This window comes from Hydra viridissima, unplaced genomic scaffold (assembly GCF_058129835.1).
Source record: "Hydra viridissima isolate aposymbiotic clone 2 unplaced genomic scaffold, HvirCarnegie_v1 scaffold_11, whole genome shotgun sequence".
Lineage (NCBI taxonomy): Eukaryota > Metazoa > Cnidaria > Hydrozoa > Anthoathecata > Hydridae > Hydra > Hydra viridissima.
Window position 1 is genome coordinate 9,190,211 of NW_028324310.1, and position 20,693 is coordinate 9,210,903.

The following is a 20,693-nucleotide window of genomic DNA, read 5'->3' on the forward strand; positions in this document are numbered from 1 at the left end:
CCTTTTGTAAAAGAAAATAGTAAATGCTATTTTGTAACTGTATTACTACTCCAACTAAAATAAACTTTCAAATTATAAAATAATGAAATTCGAGGTATAAATCATTTTAAGAACAACATCAGCATTATTTACGTTTCTTCTGTTAAACATAGATCTGTTTTATTGTTAGATGTTTTGTGAATCGCCAGTATTTACAAATTATATCATAAATTTCTTTATAAAATTATAATTAACTTGTAAACTTATAAGTATGGGGGAAACTCAGGTTGAATGGAAGACTGGGGCGAAATGGAATTATTCATTTATTTAACTATTACAATACAAAATTGCTCAAAAAAAATAATTAGAGAATGTCTTTCGTTGTTTTGTCTACATCCTGAGATTGCTTGATTTCACGATTTTTACATAAATTATTCTAATACTTCAAGATTTTCAATCAGCTATTACAAGTATATTTATATTTTTTGAACATTTTATTGAATTTAATTTGAAGTGTGTTTATTAAATTTTCTTTACATCTAGTTTTTATATCCACCAATCATCTAGTTATTAAATTCAACCCTTTCATGCAAGCCATGTCATTTGTTGAGAAATGGGACAAGTCTAGAAATGTTATTTACTACAGCCAGAATAGGTCTCATTATAGTATAGACCTAATTCTTTCATAACATTTTTTGTTTATCTAGTCTTATTAAAGTTATTTTTCTACTCCACTTTCAAAAATTATGATTATGTTATGCGTTAATATTATAAATATAGCCTTAAATTTAACATTATAAAATCATATCGAATATTATCATTAACATGGAATATTATAATTAGCATGGCTACCTACATTAAACATAAGATCACCACCAGTAATAATGTAGATTAAGTCCTATAATCTCCTGTGTTTACTTAACACTTTTGTCTTTAATTTTGTACTAAAAAGACAGAATTATTAAATAAACACACTAGATTGTGACTATTTGTAACTAAATTATAGTAGTGTATTAAAACTATTTTGGCTGGATGGTTGTGGATTGGTGGATTGATTGATCGTTGGATGGTTGTGGATCGATGGTTGGTTTTGGATTGGTGACGTGATTTTTGACATTTAATTCCCACATCCCTCTTTCTCAATCTACTTGATAGATGAATGCTGAATTCTTTTCAAAGTGGTTTCAGAAATTCTTTTGGTAAAATGCTGATAAAAATGGTATCTAAAATATTCACTAGAATATTTTCTCCATCAAAATATCACCAAGATTTTGGAAATGAACTGCAGTTTTCCTTTGTGTTATTAAACTTTAAAGTTTAACAACAATGCTACCGTAAAAAAATGATTGTACAGTTCAAAAATAATCTAATATCGACCAAATTTTCATGAAAATTACTAACCTTGATGACCTTAGCTAGACAATTTTGAATTGAGTTCACCAAATTTTGGGTCTCTTCTTTTTTTATATTATTTCATGCGCTCATTAAAATTTCTTTTAAGTCGTCTTGGCGTCTAAATGCTCGGTCGCCAATTTTTCTGTCTAATATATGTACTATCGGATTCAAATCTGGACTTTGAGACGGTCTATCCAAAATATTGAGGTTTTTTGTGCTAAAGCATAGCTTCATTTTTTTAGCAGCATGTTTTGGTTCGTTATCTTACTAGAATAAGAAATCTTTCCCACTTTCGATATTTTAGCAGATCGTTGCAAGTGGGCTTTGGGATTTTCACTACCCCAAATCATCACATTTTCTGACTGTTTGAGGTTTCACTGTGATGTTGTGGTTTTATTGAACTTTAAAAGCTTTAATCATGAGATTGCGATTAATTGCGCTAGTGATCTTGCGTTTTCGTCCTCTACACACTTGCAAAAGTTCCATTCAGATTAGAAAAGTTCCAATGAGAACACTGTTGTAGAAAGAACTCCAGTTCTTTTTGGATCTGACGGTATGATTTTCCTTGATTTTTCAAATCAACTACGAGGCTTCATTGATGGAAAGATAAATGCTATTTTCTTGATGCCATTTTGCAAAAAGATATTTCTAGGACGAAAATGTATTTTATCTATTTTCAATTTTACTTGCCAGTTTGATTCTCTCAATTTACGCAAAAATAATAATTCTCTCAATTTACGCAAAAATAATATCCTATTTTGTTCGATACTATATATATATATATATATATATATATATATATATATATATATATATATATATATATATATATATATATATATATATATATATATTAGGGTGTCCCGTTTTCAGGGTCACCTTTTATTTTGACTGCTCCTAGCATTTTTCTGCGTTCAAAGATCCGCACTTGACACAATTTACCCATTTTTATGCGGTTTGACGCTGTTGACAAAATCAAACAAAATGCTGATCTAAAATCCTAAGATCAAAGATAACACCCTTCTCTGCTGTGGATTTTCTCATGATTTTAAGCTCATTTGTGAGGAAAATTGTCAGTGTTTGGTTAAAAAGGTCACTTCTATTTATGAAAAAGCTGGAATTCCAAAATCCAGAGTGGACAAAGTACAGAAGAAAATGAGTGAATTAATGATTTCTCTTCAAAAAAGGCAAAACATCAAAGAATAATTTTCAAAGACAATATTTTGCCTGTTCTTTTTGATATTATGCTCAGTGATGTGATACAAATATTAGAGAAAGATAACAAAAGATCTCAGTTAGACAAGGCAGAAGATATCATTTTCATAAATGATCAAAGAAATTGCAGGAAAATGTACATTTGGAAGAAAGATAAAAGGTACATTTATTCTGCTCAAAGATCTCAACAGGCAAGAGTAAGAATGTCTGGAGCAGATCATGACCAGAGTTATCAGTCTGAGCTGCAGATTTCATCTTCAAGTGAAACAGAAGTATTTGCAGAGGAAACAGACACCTCTAATTCTACAGACTTGAGTAAAGATGAGATAGATCCACAACCATCTACATCTGCTGGCATAGTAGGAGATACTGTCATTGTTTCGAAGCATAAACATGTAAGCATCAGAGCTCAATCCAATATTTTAAAGCAGGTGGCTGATACAAGTGGACTTTCCAATAAAGGTATGTCAAAATCCAATATACACAGAACTTGTAGAAAGGTCATACAGGAAACAGTGGAGGAAGCCAGGGAAGCTTTAAAAGCAAAGGCTGGATCAAACATGATTCTTCATTATGATGGTAAGCTAGTCAAAGAGTATACTGATGGAAAGAAACACAAAAGAGAGCGCTTAGCATTGAGTGTAACTTGTGATTGAAAACATTTTTTGCTTGGAGTACCTCCTGTCACTGATTCTACTGAGCTTGTCATACTGAGAAGATTATTGAGATTTTAGAAGAAAACTCACTCAAAGAAGACATTAAAGGTCTAGTATTTGACACCACTGCGTCAAATACAGGTAAAGAAAATGGAGTAAATTCCAGGTTATACATCTATCTTGAAAGACCTGTTATGCATCTTGCTTGCAGACATCATGTCTATGAGTGTCATATTAAGAATGTTACAAAGCTCTTCAGGACAACCTCAGGTCCAGATAATCAACTCTTCAAGAAACTTTTGGATGAGTTTTCTCTTATTCAGATTGAACAAAATAAACTTTGCGAATTCAAAAATGGAGTAAATCAACAATTTGACAATGCTGCTAGAGTATCCCTAGTAATCATCGCGAAGTTGTTGGATGAAGACAAAATACCTAGAGGTAATTATTGGGAGCTAGCAGAAATTGCTCAATTCTATTTATCCCCATAGATTTATCAACTGACAGTTCGACAACCTGGAGCAATTCATCATCAAGGTTTATGGCACAGGCTATATATTTCATGAAGCTGCAAATTCTGAGCCAAATGACAGATATCGTTTCCACAGCTTCTACATAAATCGAAGTTGAGGCCCTCTCTGAGTTTGTAGCATTGAATTATGCAAAGTACTTCTTAACCTTGTCTCAGACTGTAATTTCTTCAAGACATGACATAGAAGCAATCTGGGAGATGAAGTCATACATGAAGAGCAGACCTAATGTTGCAGCCGAATTTCTCGATAGCATTGCAAACCATACACGGTATCTTCATCCAACTTTGATCCCATTTAGTTTACTAGATCCTGGAGTGTTAAATGAGGAAAATACTCAAGCTGCTGAAAGAATCCTGATGATAAATGATTCAAAGGAAAAGGATCCTCTGTCATTTATGTATAAGAAGGTTAATGTTTCAGGTTTCATTGAAAAAGCAGGAGAGAGCCCCAGATTGTCTGAGTTAGTTGATTCAGAATCCATTTTGATATTTAACATCTTAAAAATGGGTAGCCAGTAGCTTAAATGGATGATGATTCCACCTAGGTGTGACACAGATTGTCTGGCTACACAAAGTTCAAGGATTTTATCTCCAACATTCCTGTAACTAATGATGCTGCAGAGAGGAATGTTAAGCTTATACAGGGCTTTGTTGATGGAACCCATGATGAAGAGCTGAGGCAAGATTTTCTCCTAGAAGTGGACCAGAAAAAAAAGGCTAGAAGACCCTAGGATGTGGTGGAAAGAAAAGAAAATGTTAATATGTTGTATAATTAGTGGTTAAATTATGTCTAGTATAATATATAAATAGAATTAAACATTTAATTTGTACTTTTTAACCAATTTTGGATTTTTGTTGGTCTAATTAGGTGTGAAAAGGGTTCGGAGATCGATTTAGACCCATTTCATTATGATTAGGTCAGTATTTTGTTTGATTTTGTCAACCGCGTCAAACCGCATAAAAATGGGTAAATGGTGTAAACTGCGTATCTTTGAACTCACTTCAAACCTTATTAACTGTTTTATTCAAACTGCTCCTAATTTTTTTCTAACTAATGAGGGTTAATAGTAAAGGGTGTTTTTTTTAGAGGTATAGAACTTTAAGTTGGCATTACTGTTCAAGATGGCGACCGATTTAACAGGTGACAAGTGATTTATTCTCAGTTTGGTTTGGCAATTCATCATGAATAGACTCACGCCTGAACAACGCTTGCAAATAGTTCAATTTTATTTCGAAAATAATGGTTCTGTGCGGAATACGTATCGCGCTCTACGTCCATTTTATCCTCGACAAAATCATCCATCAGAGCATTTAATTCGATTAACCATGGAACGTTTTTGCACCACATTTACTCTTATTGATAACTCGCATCCCCAGAGACGCCGTACGGTGCGTACAGAAGAAGCTATTGCTACTGCAGAGCGTAGCATTGCGGAAGACCCGAATGAGTCTATCCGCCATCGAGCACAGGAATTGGATCTGTGTCCATCCACTGTATGGAAGATTTTGCGGAAGGATCTTGGTATGCGTGCTTACAAAATCCAACTCGTGCAAGAATTGAAGCCAAACGATCATCAAGCAAGGCGTAGATTCGTCGAATGGGCCCAAAACGAGATTGCCGTTGTTCCCGATTTTCATAAGCGAATTTTCTTTAGCGATGAAGCGCACTTCTGGTTGAATGGTTACGTCAACAAACAAAACTGCCGCATTTGGAGTGAAGATAATCCTCAAGTGTATGTCAAAACACCGTTACATCCAGAAAAAATGACTGTTTGGTGCGCTTTATGGGCTGGTGGAATCATTGGTCCGTACTTCTTCAAAAATGATGATGGCCAGAACGTTACAGTCAATGGTGATAGGTATAGAGCCATGATTACAAACTTTTTCATTCCTGAATTTAACAACCATGATGTCCAGGAGCTGTGGTTTCAACAAGACGGCGCAACATGTCACACAGCTCGTGCCACAATCGATTTATTGAAAGACACGTTTGGTGACCGCCTAATTTCACGTTTTGGACCTGTGAATTGGCCTCCAAGATCTTGTGATTTAACACCGCTAGACTACTTTCTGTGGGGCTATGTAAAGCCATTGGTCTATGCGGATAAGCCAAAAACGCTTAACCATTTGGAAGATAACATTCGCCGTGTTATTGCCGATATACGGCCACAAATGTTGGAAAAAGTAATCGAAAATTGGACGTCCAGATTGGACTACATCCGAGCCAGCCGTGGCGGTCATATGCCAGAAATTATATTTAAAATGTAATGCCACAAGATTATCTTTCTAATAAAAAAAAATTCTTGTCAATCGAATAATCCATCGTTGTTTTATTGTTATTTAAAGTTCTATACCTCTAAAAAAAACACCCTTTACATGGTTCAACATAAGATTAGCCTGTATCTTTCAAACTTTGACTTCACAAGCACTGTAAAAATAGGCTGTTTTCACCCAAAAATCATGATTTTTGAAACTTAATATGGCTTGTGTAGTCACAAAAATAAAGTTAGAGCTCTAAAACTTTACAGATCTCATTTTCTCACATATACGCAGCAGAAAAATGCTAGGAGCAGTCAAAATAAAATGTGACACCCTAATATATATATATATATATATATATATATATATATATATATATATATATATATATATATATATATATATATATATATATATATATATATATATATATATATATATATATGCATATATATATAATTGAGTGAGAGTGATCATCAATTAAACCCAAATGCCTAGCCTAAAATATTGTTGTTTAAAATAGATTTAATTTATTAAAATCAATCATATATTCAAAGTAATTAAATTTGATGCCATTGCATTTGAAGCAATTGCATATTTCATCACTATCACATATTCACATCACTCACTCAGACAAAAGTAGTTTTCTGATGACGTAATTGTTGTTGTCATTTGGGACGTAAACAATTCTAGTTTTGATGCTAATAATTAATTCACTGCGTAATATTAACAAATAACTCCCATATCTGTCATTTTGTTCCCGGTGGACTGTGGACAGTAGTCACAATAAAGTAGCTTTTGCATAGAAGTGGACAAATCATTTGTCACACAATTTGCACCAAAAAGTGATTAAAATCACTGATCAAACACATTTAGGTAGTAAGCTACTTCCAACCTACGTAAAATATACGTAAATCTGATGGTGGATTGTATAAGGTAATGTAATGTAAACATATATATATATATATATATATATATATATATATATATATATATATATATATATATATATATATATATATATATATATATATATATATATATATATATATATATATATATATATGTATATGTATCGCTATTGCAGCATTTCAGCATACACAACAGACGGCAACTCTGATCATGCCTCTCAACGCTGGCAAACGAAAACTTAGTGTTACTGCACGCAGAAAACTTGATAAGGAGAAGCAAACTGCAGACGTCGAACTTTTGAAGTTGATTCCAAAAGTCAGTAGCTATTTATCTGCTCAGCCTCAATCCTCTAATTCGTCTTTTCAAAAGTCAAGCACCTTCGTATCTTCAGACTTCAGGATGATAAAGGCCAGGAAGGCGTGCCCAAAGAGGAAACTGAGTCAGAGAAAGAAGATAAAGACAATGCACAATCGACTTAGATGATACAACAAGAAGATACAGCCACAGTTCTGAATTCTGATGAGCATTCAGATATAAAGTTTCCTCCAACGACCGACATTTCCCATTTTGGAACAAAATGTCTTACAGTTTTTGAGTAGCAATTCATTATCAAAGCTGGTTCACTTCAACCATTTCCGAAACAGACTGAAAATGTCAACAAGAGTAGATGTTTCAGTGAGTATTTCTACAAACACAAAACAAAGTCTGGGTTGACATTATAAAGAATATGGTTGTCTTATAGTGCAGTTGCTGACAAGTGCTACTGCACCCCGTGTTGCCTTTTTAGCGAAACACCAATTCAAGTATAGACTGAAAGTACAAACGATATAAAATTTTATAGACTGTGAGCTGGTGGCAGGCAGAAGATTTATGAAACTTAAGCTCATTAAAAGTGAACCTTGGGTTGACTCAAGGTCTACCGACCTCACTAGTTTGATTAAAATTTCTATTGAACATAAACAAAGAAAATTGATAAGTTATTATGAATCTATTGCAAATACTTGCCTCGGTGAAAGCTAGACGAAAAACCTTTAAAAGTTATATGATCTTTTTAGCGATTATTTTGAGATCAGTTGTGTGTGTGTGTTAACATTAAGATTTTGTCTCACCTGTCGTAAGTAGAATATGTTAAAATAAATTTTTAAACATTTTTAAAATTACATGAAATAATGGCTATAAAAAAGACCTCGCTTTTGTTCTCGCCTCAAGCTTCACTGAAAGATGGACTGGGTTTGTTGGTAAAACGACATGTGTCTTATAATCATTGACTAACCAATTTGCGTTTTCCTCTTATGTTCCTTTATATCAAATGAAAATAATAGTAACAAGTTCGTGCAGATGCTACACACAATTATTACAATAAAATAATTTCATGAACCAAACTCATAGATGTGATAGCGAGTCAACAGTTAAATCCTAGAAAAATACTTTTTTATTCTATGTCCTCCGAAACCTTTGTTCTTATTGATAATTATAAACAAGCACCAAGCTTAACTGGTAACCAAGCATATATCTTTGTTATTTTTAGACAAAATTATGAAATAAGTCAAACTCTTGAAACAAATTAAATAGTTGGAATAGTTGTATTCATGTCAAACACATACATATACATATGCATTACTCTTGAAAATTTTTAAAAACATTATTTTGGCATAGACTTCTTTGGTGTTTCCTGGTTTGATAATTTTGGAAATAGTTCATTAGGCATTGAGGTTAGTATCTTTTCTAAAAAACTTGTTTAACTGGTGATTTATGTAAATATAAATTGTAGGTTAAAACATAAAAGTATAAAAATCTGTAATTGATAAAAAAGTCACTTGAAATTCTATGAGCTGTCATTTAAATCTTTTTTTTTATGCAGTTACTTTTTATAATTAATTTATAGGCTTTGGTGAATGACTAAATAAGTGATGGAAATAATACTACAGACAAGGAATAAGGTTGCGTAAATGTTATGTGGAAATAAGGAATACCTAATTGCTTAGTGAATTGAAGATGCTAGATTTTTTTTTGTGGAATAAAAATGTGAAGTATAGAAAATGTTATTAGTTAAATTGCTGGCTACTTATTTGTAAACAATGTTTTTTTTTTTAAAGGTTGATAATAACCTTTCCCTTTGTGTATGTATGTGTGTGTTTGTGTGTGAATATGCATGCGTGTACTTATGCATATTCATCTTTAATTTCTTAACTCTTTTTTGAATAAATGTTTCAAATTTTTATTATAGATTTAATGGAAAGAAAAATTTGTTATTTTTCTTGCTTGCCAATTTATAATATTTATACCTTTGTCATGCCAAAGTCTTTTATGTTAACATATATTAATAAAATTCTTACATAAAGTTTGTTAAGTTATCAAACTAAAATTTGATTCTTCACCAGTGAAATAAAAGAGTTATGGATGATGAAGATCTAGAACAGAAGATAAAGAGAATAAGGTTTACTGAAAATTTAATTAAAAGTGAAGCTAAAAAGAAATTAGATCATGAGAGAAAAAAGAGGAAAGATCAAAAGCATAAAAAAAGAAGTCAAGAGAAAGAGAAGAGAGTTGAATCAAAAAATAAAAAAGGAAATAATGATGATACAGTTATCCACGAATCATCATCAATCAGTAAAGTAAGTACCACTCTAATGGTAATTGTTATCCAAAAACTGAGTAAGAGGAGATATGTGTGTTTTGTACATTATTTAATTACACATTAATTTAGATTTGCATATGGTAAATTCACTAATTCATAGCTCACTGAGTAACATTAAATAGTTTCACTGTTTGAATTTCATTATGTTTTTGAGATATCAAAGGCTCTAGTTCTGTTATGTTCAGAGTGCTTACAATTAAATGAAATGTATAAGGTTTTGCTGCAACATAGAATACTTCTTCGAGAGAGACAGCATAGTTTAAGTATTATGACAAACTCCTTCAGAATAATAACTGTATATATGTCTGTTGTGGTTTTATTATTATTATTGTTATTATTATTATTATTGTTGTTATTATTATTATTATTATTATTATTATTATTATTATTATTATTATTATTATTATTATTATTATTATTATTATTATCTTAGTTGTTGTTATTACCATTATTTATAGTTTAATTTTCATATTAAATCTCAGTAATTCCTTTTCTTATTTTAATTGTTTAACTAAACTTTTTACTCAAAAAAATATTGTAATCATAAGAATTAAAGTTGAAATGTACTGCCTAACACCTCAATCATAAAGAAAAAAAACAGAAGGGCAATTTTGGATGTTTTACTGTACAACCTTGGTCTTTAAATAATCACTGTAGCTTTGAGGTACTACATGGTTTTGAAGTACATCTGCTTGTAAAAATCTTGGTTTGATTTTTAACATGCATTTTTTAATAGTTTATTATTTGTGATTTTTTTTTTTGTATCTTTAAACCATTACATTGATTATTGATATTATGGACTGGTTATGCAGCAAAGTTCCCTTCTTTGCTGAGCTATTAAAATTTAAGACATTGAATTGTTTTTTCGTGTCTTTGATTTGCTTGTTGTTTTTTTTTGTTTTTGTTTTTTTTTTGTTTTTTTTTTTTAAATATTCTTTTCACATGGTTAAAAAAATCTTCCTTCTGTCAATACTCTTGCTCATCTTTTCTTTCCCTATACAAATATTTGTTAAAGAAAACTTCTAAATGATATGTTTTCAAAAATCTGTTATTTTGAAAATGATTTTATTGTTGAGTTTCAGCTCTGTGAATGATAAATTAGCTATCCCTAAATTGAAGTTGTATCTTTTTTGAGGCCATTTATTTATTACAGAGTGTGCTGTATCATTAGTAGTTTTTCCTGATATGTTAGTATGCTCAGTATGATGTATTAGTACATATGGTATATTTAAACATCCAAGTAGATCATATGTATTATGAGCAGTCATCAATCACACTCTAAAACTCTTTCAAATTAGACAATCATTTATTGCACTCACTATTGGTTTTTTCTTTTAAGATGTTTTTCATCGTCAAATGATTTCTGCAAGATGTGCAATCATTTGTAGATTGGAATTTTTTTTTTGTAGCAGTCACTTACTGTTCCTCTTTGTTAAAATGTACAACTTTATTAAAATGTGCAACCCTTAGCCTAAAAAATGAAATAAAACTTTTAACTGTTTTAGTTAGAAATAAAGAATTTTAATCAAATAAAGGTTGATAATATCATCCATCAAATCATTCAAAGAAGACTTTTTGATTAAATTAAAATTAACTAAATGGTCAGTTCAAAAATGATAAAATCAAGTTACTAAAAATATTTCTTGTAAAACTATGGTTAGGTTGAGCACTTTAATCATACTATACTTCTGTTAGAGGTTCTTCTTCTTCTTCTTTTGATGATGATGATGATGATGATGATTTTTTTTTTTTTTTTTTTGACTTTTTAAAGTTTAGCCTCAAGCACATCATACAAATTAATTTATCATAAACTAATGTGTCTTTGCAATTCTGCATTTTAGATTTAATTTTTTATTTTAATAAAAGGTTTTCTAATTAAACTGGTTATTAGATAAATGGAATTGCAACCAGAATATAAAATTAAACTGGAAACATGCCTAAGCAGACCTCTAAAACACAAGCTGGCATAAAATTGACTTATTTTATCATAAAATATCTTGATGCTAACTTTAAAAAAAATTTTCATAATTTGTATTACTTCTTAAGATTATTTTTTATTCTATATTTCTACTTTTTTTAAAGGATCAGTTTTACTTTTTTGGTTAATATTTTTTTTTCAATAGATTTTCATTAAAAGTAGTTATAAAGTCCTCAACATTTTTTTTGTTGAATGCAAAAAAATTTTTTTTAGCAATCAGCAATGGAAGCTAAGCAGGTTTCCATTAAATTGAACCATCTCAGGGAATCACCAGAAAGTTTACCATCTGAAGTGATAATTCAACAACAAAAGGCTATGATATCCATAGCGAAAGAGTTAAAAAGTTCTTTAGTCAGTGGTTCAAGATTGGAACGTCGTAAAGCAGCATTTGACAAAATTACAAAGAAATCAGTTGAAATGTTGGCTGATACTAAATTAAAAGCACCAAAAAAGAAAACTGTTCTAGAAAAGATGGAATCAAATTGTAAATTGATCATTTTTTCATTTTTTACTTTCAGTATGGTAAACATTACTTAGTAAATAAAAGAAGAATGTGTCTAATGAGCACTTATTTAAAAATAAAAAAAAGGCACTTTTTTTCCTTTTTTTTAGCAACAAAATCTGGCCCGCTGAAAGTTTTGTATGATAGTGTAAAAGAGGGCTATAAAATTAAAGTCTGGATCAGGCGTTATAATGGGTTGCGTGGTATTATTTCTGGCTATCTTGTAGCTTTTGATTTTCATATGAATTTGGTAAAGTTTTTAATTCTGAATTTTTTAACTTATGAAGTTTTTAAATAATAAAAATAAATTTAAAAATGGCAATCTATAATGGTTGCTTTTTTAAAATATGTAGGCTATGATAGATGTTTGTGAAATATTTACAATTGAAACTTGGATGATAGGTCAACCTGTACAAAAGAGAAAGAAAAAAACATCAGAAAGTAAGAAAACTATTGTTCATCCATATAATCATACAGATAATCCTACAGTTATCTCAAATCCTAAAGAAAACATGTCTGTTCAAAAGCAAACTTCTACAACAATTTATTTGAAAAGTCTTGCTGAAAAGCTTAAAGGTGGAAGCAAGTCAGCTTTAAATATTGGCAAAGGTACTATGGATTCAAAAGATCTCATTTCTTCTTTGAATCAAAAGTCAGCTTTTATTTTTGATGAAAAAGCACTGAGTAACACTCCTTCAAATAATTTATCCGAGACAAATGTTGCTGTCAAAACCAATATCTTAAAAGCACCATCTGAGGCAGTTATTACTTTGAAGAATGAGGATCCATGTATACCATTAAAAGATTTCTCTCCAACTATATGGTCCATTTTACAATCAGTCAATCACAGAGAAAACCAAAATCCTCATGAATCTGAGATTGCAGAAAAAAGTGTTTCTGACTCAAGTTATAGTTTGGTGACTTCAATGTTAAAGTTATTGCAGACACGGGCTGAGGCAGCTCAAGGTACAGAAGCAGTACAAAAAGGTATATCAGATTCTCAAACTGGTGACTCAATGGATCTTTCTCACAACCAGTTAAAAAATAATACATTAAATGAGTCAACAGATCAGTCACTCAAACTTCCATGTAGAAATCCTACTGAATGCACTGCATCTTTTCCTACACTTTCGTCCCCCTTAAATTTGAATTCAGAAACCTCTCCCTTGCCTCCTAAACTTACCTCCATTCCTTGTAATATTTTTACTATTCGCCAAAAGCTAAAAACATCTGGAAGCACTTCTTTCTCAAAATTAACAAAGGATGGTAAATCTACACAAGAAAAGTACAAAATGAGTAATGAAGACAATAATTCAGAATACAGCAACAGTAACAAAAAAAGTGATTTAGAGTATGAAGATCACCAAAAATGTGATAAATTAGTGTATGAAGACACCAAAAATGATTTTAGATTAATGCTCAAAGAAACCAACCAACAAACAAGCCAAGAACCATCGATAGAAAATAATTCTATATTAAAGTCAGAATGTCTTGATAGCAATCTGCCAATTAACTCTCGTCCTTGTGATCCTAGAGCTAAGAATTTTTCGTCATCTGAGATCAGTGTATCTCAAATATTACCTGAATTATTTATCAGTAGTCCAAAGATGGACAGCATTCCTTCGCTAGAAAATAAGATGAGTTCTCAATATTTTGTTTCTTCTTTTCCAAACACAAGTTTGACAAATCTAACTGATGAAAAACATCTAACAAAACGTAAGCAAACTACTTCCCCGAGTTGCAAAAGCAAACATGGAATTACCAGTCAATTAACAAGCACAGTTTTATCTGATAGTGATGATAGCGCAAGTGAATGTATTGAAATTCTATCACAAGTCTGCACCATAACCAGTAAGAAGTTTACTCTAGTTTTAACAATATTTATATGATTACTGGGTTATAAACTTGAAGAATTCGTTCTTAAATGCTATAAAAATTTTATATACTACTTTTTTAGCATTCAAGCAACAAGCACAGTCAGAAGATAGTAATGTTGCATCATCTCGTTTAAAAGTATCTTCAAATGCATCTTCTAAAGTATCTTCAAATGTGTTAAGCACAGGTAAGCTACTTAGCACACCTAACGTGGTTTTAAAGCATGAATCAAGTAATTTTTCTTTAGTATCCAAACATAAGCTCGATTCCTCCAACTCAGTAAAAGTCAGAAAAGTGATTGCTAATAAATTTAACAATAAACCTATGAATGATCAAAACGAAGAGATAAAAGAAGAAGAATCTAGTTTCGTGCTTAACTTATCTTCTAATCTTTATCCAAATCACTCTGTTTCTTTGAAAACTAAATCTTCAGAATTGAATTGCAATTTTATATTTCATTCGATTGGTAAACGACTTCATGAAAAAGAAGCAAAAAATCGTCATCATTTGGAAGGGAAAACAATCAACTCTTCTCTTATCAAAATTTCTCCCTGGTTTGAAGCTGATAGTTTAAAAAGCCAGTTTTCCTCTTCAGATGACGATCTCAAAGAAAATAATTATTGCGAAGCAGATAGTTCGGTTTATAACGATATAACAAGAAATAAAGAAGTAAGAAAGATCAATGCAAAAACACTCAACCATTTAAACAAGTATACTTTGATTGATGAATCACGCACTCGATGTACGGCAAATGAAGATTTTTCAGACATCTCATTGAGCTTAAACTCACCCTTTTTTCCTGCAGAAGTTCGAGCAATAAAACATGAAAAAAAGCCATTACCTGATAATTATTCTTTTGATTCACTAACAATGCCGGAAATGTCTGAAAGCCTGCTTATTACTCCAGTGGAAAATGCGAAATCATTAGCAGAATGTAACCTTGATCCGGAAGGATTGAACAGCGATAGTCAGTATGAACATGTTCCGACCGTTTGTAGCCATTTAATTAAAAAAGATAATACGATTGGCCCAAAAAAACTAGTTTTACCAGATTGTTTGCAATACGAAGAAAATAATTTTATTAATCCCGATTCAAAGCCTGAAACGCACTGCATTGTAAATGGAAATATTGAAATAATAATTGAATTAATTGAGAGTTTGCTTGTGAAAGTGTGTAAAAATATTTGTGATAGCGAAACTTACGCCCCTAATTTTAATACGGATTCCAATAAACAATCTAATACATCTCGTTGTTTAAATACATTCGAAGATTCTTCTTTCCCTGACTTTAATCCTCAGACTGCTTCAGTGAAAGAAAATCTTGAATCGATGATGGAATTAAAAGAGCACAAAAAAAGCGATCATCAGCCGTTAAAATTGTCCGTTAAAGATGAAAATTATTTGTTAGGAGAAAACGAAAGTGAAAAGGCGGTGCGTGGTGATGATGTAAAAAATTCAAGCTCCAGTTATAACCGCGTTAAGTTTACATGTGAAAAAAAGGGTGAGCCACACATCTTGTCAAATGACAAATTACAAGAAAGGAAACTTAAAGAAGATGGAGAGATAACAGATAGTGAAAGTGATTACGGCGCTTTAGATAAAAGTAGTTTTTGGAAAATAGATGAGGAAAAACTCAAAAGCAATTGCAAAGATAAAAAGACATCAAAACAGAAAAATGGAGGTAGTGTATCTGATGGGAGGAGCATATCTGATGGGAGGAATATATCTGATGAGAGAAATGTATCTGATGGGAAAAACATATCTAATATGAGAAGTATATCTGATGGGAGGAGTATATCTGAAGACATATCTGAAGACACTGCTATAATATCACCTAATCGAGATGAACTTATTTCAGATAAAAGTGAAAGACATAAATTAAAATCTTTAGTAATTTCTCATCAACATATCAACAAAACTAAAACGAATAGAGATCGAGATAAAGAAAAGCTAATTGAATTATCTGATAGAGAAAGTCACAGAATCCATAAAAGTCACAGATACGAAAGTAGGCAACAAGATGACAAAAAATCTAAGGGAGATTCAAAAAAAGACGAAAGTAGTCATGATAAATCTAAAAGTAACGATAGAAGCAGTCGTGATAAATCTAATGCAAGCGATAGTAGCAATCGTGAGAAATCTAAAACAAGCGATAGTAGCAGTCGTGAAAAATCTAAAACAAGCGATAGTTGCAGTCGTGAAAAATCTAAAACAAGCGATAGTTGCAGTCGTGAAAAATCTAAAACAAGCGATAGTTGCAGTCGTGAAAAATCTAAAACAAGCGATAGAAGCAGTCGTGATAAATCTAAAACAAGCGATAGTAGCAGTCGTGATAAATCTACAACAAGCGATAGTAGCAGTCGTGAAAAATCTAAAACAAGCGATAGTAGCAGTCGCGAAAAATCTAAAACAAGCGATAGAAGCAGTCGTGATAAATCTAAAACAAGCGATAGAAGCAGTCGTGAAAAATCTAAAAGAAGCGATAGTTGCAGTCGTGAAAAATCTAAAACAAGCGATAGAAGCAATCGTGAAAAATCTAACATAAGCGATAGTAGCAGTCGTGAAGAATCTAAAGCAAACGATAGAAGCAGTCGTGAAAAAACTAAAACTAGCGATAGCAGCAGTCATGAAAAATTACCGTCTAGTAAAGAATCTTTAAATAGGGAAAAAATCCCTTTTACCGGAAAAATATCTTCTCAAGAAAATTTGTCTACGCGTGAAAAATCGTCCGTTCATGAAAAGGTACATGCTAGTGAAAAATCGTCCGTTCATGAAAAGGTTTATGCTAGTGAAAAATCGTCCGTTCATGAAAAGGTACATGCTAATGAAAAATCGTCCGTTCATGAAAAATTATCAAGAGAAAATTCCGAAATTCATAAGAATCATAGAGATGAAAATAGTCACCATAGAGATGAAAATAGTCACCATAGAAGTAAAAAATTTAACGAAAAATCAAAACTTGAAAGTAAAGACGAAAAAACAACTGTTCGTGAAAAGTCATCTGATCGTGAAAAATCGTTATCTCGTGAGAAAATACCTTTTGTTCCAAGCCGTGACAGTACAAACAAAGTCATAACTGAATCTGAAAAAAGTTCTCTGGTCAAGAATATGAAATCTCCGGATTCCGCATTCGCTGCTCAACCCTGTGAGTGTTTCTTTTTTTTTTGAAATTTTTATACAATTGCTCTTTTTGTTGGCATCAAATTAGTTTCTGTATTTTAATTTACAAATATTTTTAATATTATTCAGCCGAGTTTCGTATTGTTGACGAAAAATGTGTGAAGAGCTTGGCTTCTAAAGCGAAGCCCGATTTAAACATATTTCAGCAACGGAATAAAGAAAAATCAGCTCAAATCAAAAGAAAAATTGATGAACGGGACGAAATCGCTGCAAATTATTCAACATCTAAAGTTCTTTCTTCAATTACCTTACCTCAAAAAGAAACAAAAACTAATTTGAAGCATTCCAGTGAATTTCCAAAAAGACGCTTCCACCATAATCATGAGCTGCAAGAAAACACAAGAACAGACCAGTTGTTAAAATCTTTCCAACCTTTTATTCCTGATAAACCTAAAAGAGGACTTATTTATAAAAAGCGGTACGTTAATCAGCTCTTCGTTAGGGGAGATAATATAATAATGGTGGCTTGCGATAAATCAACATGATTATTGGGTTAAACAGTGTTTTAATCTCTTCCAATCTGCTTTATTTGCACATAAAGATATATTTATTGCTATAAAATTTATTAAGTTTTGCAGATTTCCTATCACTTTTCACAAAAAAAAAAAACCTTTAAAATGTTTTAGGAGAAAAAAACAGAATGAACGAATAAAAAATATTTTGTTTCTTGATTTTGTTGATGTGTTTGGAGAAAAAAAGATTTTCTTCTTATGCAATCATCAGGTGGCAAGAAAGTTAAAATGAAAATTAACCACCTGTAATTCATCATTACCCACCCAACATAAGACGTCTGTAACTTATCTTTAACTCGTCTAGACGTCTGTTACTAGTTAAAGACGTGTTTAAGACGGCTTTTGCACACGTCTTTTAGAAAAACCAGTTTAAAACGTTTTTCGGAGTAACCTGTTTAAGATGTCTTTTATCATGGAAGATGATGGAAGATGGACGTGCAACATTATTATTATTATTATTATTTTTTTGTAAACCATGCCAGTTGTGCATTGTTAAAAGTATACTGTTTTAAACAATAGAAATTTAATTCTCTTAAAGTCTGTCTGATTCATCGAAAATTTTTGGTCTCGCCTAGCCAGTCACATCAAATTTTTTTATTTATTAAAGATAAAAGCAATAGAAAAAAGTTTTAAGCTTGATTCTATATTGATAATATTCTTACTATTTTAAGACACCGTCCTCATTTTAAACAATAGAAACTTAATTCTCTGTTGAAAATTTTTGGCCTCGCCTAACCGGTCGTATCAACTTCCTTTTACTTATTAAAGATAACAGCAATAGAAACAAGTTTGAAGCTTAATCTTATATAGATAGACATTCTTAATATTTTAAGAAATAACGCGGACATGGCCGCCGAGAGAGGGTGGTGGACGGGGAAGATTCCCGGGGCCCCGTGTGTATACAAATAATTTTTTAAAATAATTTTTGAAAGATTTAAATAGTTTTGACTTTTAAAAGATTTAATTAACTTTCATTTTTATTTTTGCACTGACCAGAGCACGCTTCTAAAGGTCCTGGATATATAATTGATCATAATGAGGGCCCCTTTAAGAAAACTTCCCCAGGGCCCGAAGTTTCTCTAGGTGGCTATGAACGCAGATGATGAAAAGAAATTGAGATCATTTACTTGATTGCTTTAGAACATGTATAACTTGAAATATAATAATATAAAGTATCAACTGTAGCTACCTGGAGCACAATAATTCCTTGCTTTGTGAACTACTTCTTCTAATATATTGCGGCAATCTTCCAGTTTATGAATATTATAGAATTTTCTATTTGGGCTTCCCTATCAGACACGATAGCCCTTACTTTAAGTCAAATGGATTCTAATATCGTGTGTGTGTGTGTGTGCGTGTGTGTGTGTGTGTGTGTGCGTGTGTGTATATATATATATAATGCGCTATTTTATTTTCCACCCGCCCCTATTTTTATTACAAATTATGAAAGATCGTCGTTTAAAAATAAGAAAATGTATAAGAAACAATAATTTTAGACAAGCTTAATGTACTATAAACTCAAACTGAAAAATTTAAAAACTCATACGAAAACGCTAACATTCGTCATTTTTTCAATGCGATGACGATTTAAAAAAAAACACCTGAAATTTTAGTTATAAACCTGATTTTTATTTCTTGGTTGTTGTATCATAATTTCCTCTATGATTAGCATTCAAATGAAGCGTTCAAAATTTTAAAATTTAAACAGTGGTGAAAACCATGTTTAATTTCTAAATATTTACTTTCACTTTTTAAAAATGATCTTAATTGGCAGATATTTCATGTTTTCTTTTTTCATATTTCATATATTATTTCATATATATGAAATATGAAAAAAGATAACATGAAATATCTTGATAAGTCCATAAATTTATTCAGGGTATGTTAAAAAACGCACCACCATCATGAAAATCATATTAAAAATATGATCATGTACTCTTTTTTGTGGATGCTGTGAAAAATATTTCTATATTAAATGTCTCTTTTTTTTAAGTTATTGCATTTGGATAGTTTATATTTTCACACCTTTCTATATTCTGTCATCACCTTCCAGTCTCCTTCCAAATACAATAAAAATATACATATTTATGTTGCATTGGGAGGAGACTGGAAGATCAGGCGCGGATCTAAGGGGTAGCCATTGTGGCAATGGCCATATATATTTCAATCTTTTATCGAAATTTAAACCGTGAAATAAAATTTGGCCACACAGTTATAAATTCCTGGATCCACGTCTGAAGATTATATATATATATATATATATATATATATATATATATATATATATATATATATATATATATATATATATATATATATATATATATATATATATATATATATATATATATATATATATATATATATATATATATATATATATAAGCCGTCTTTAAGACGTCTGAAGACAATTTTAAGACGTTTTAATTAAGACGACTTAAAGTGTTTCATTTTAGACCAGTTAAAGACATTTTTAAGACCAATTTCAAGAGGTTTTAAATTCGTCTTAAAGACCAAATACTATTGGGTGGGAACTTATTAGTGAAAACTTCTCATTCAACAATTATTAATTAGGCTGAGCAAACTGCTTCAACTCCACCCATTCTCCTTTGCGATATATCCTCGAAGTTTTCATATCTCAACTCAAAAAAATCTTTCCATAAATTTCTTTCAAGGACGTCAAGAGTAACATCAGTAATCACGTGATTCTCGAAATTAAAGAACCAGTTTTTTTTCCTCGACTATCTTTAGAATAATGCGATCTTACATTTGTATTTTGTTGTCATTTTTTAACTATTCATGTCTGCTCTAACAATCAAATGCTTTTAATTAATGCACTTAATAGAGCGTAGGCTGCTCAATTTAGCCAAATTCAAACCTCAATCAAAACTGTTGTTATGAAGAATTTAAGATATTTGCGTTAATTTCTGATTTAACTATGTTCACACTGACCATTTCAATTCGAACACTGCTCTTTAATTTGATTTTGAGAGAACCAACAAAAAGTTCTCGCTTTTAGCGACACAATTCAAAAAGAAATATCAACACAAGGAGTTAAGA

The 20,693-nt window shown here is 31.1% G+C and overlaps 1 protein-coding gene across 1 annotated transcript; it reads left to right on the forward strand.

Annotated features, from left to right (window-relative positions):
* The first annotated feature begins 8,471 nt into the window (after positions 1-8,471).
* LOC145191256 (uncharacterized) lies at positions 8,472-18,170 on the forward strand. Its single transcript, XM_090066838.1, has 7 exons — positions 8,472-8,660; positions 8,834-9,563; positions 11,778-12,048; positions 12,177-12,316; positions 12,420-13,917; positions 14,024-17,086; positions 17,191-18,170. The coding sequence occupies exons 2-7, from the start codon at positions 9,345-9,347 to the stop codon at positions 17,604-17,606; spliced, it is 5,607 nt and encodes a 1,868-aa protein (XP_089922964.1). The 5' UTR covers positions 8,472-8,660; positions 8,834-9,344; the 3' UTR covers positions 17,607-18,170.
* Positions 18,171-20,693: the final 2,523 nt, after the last annotated feature.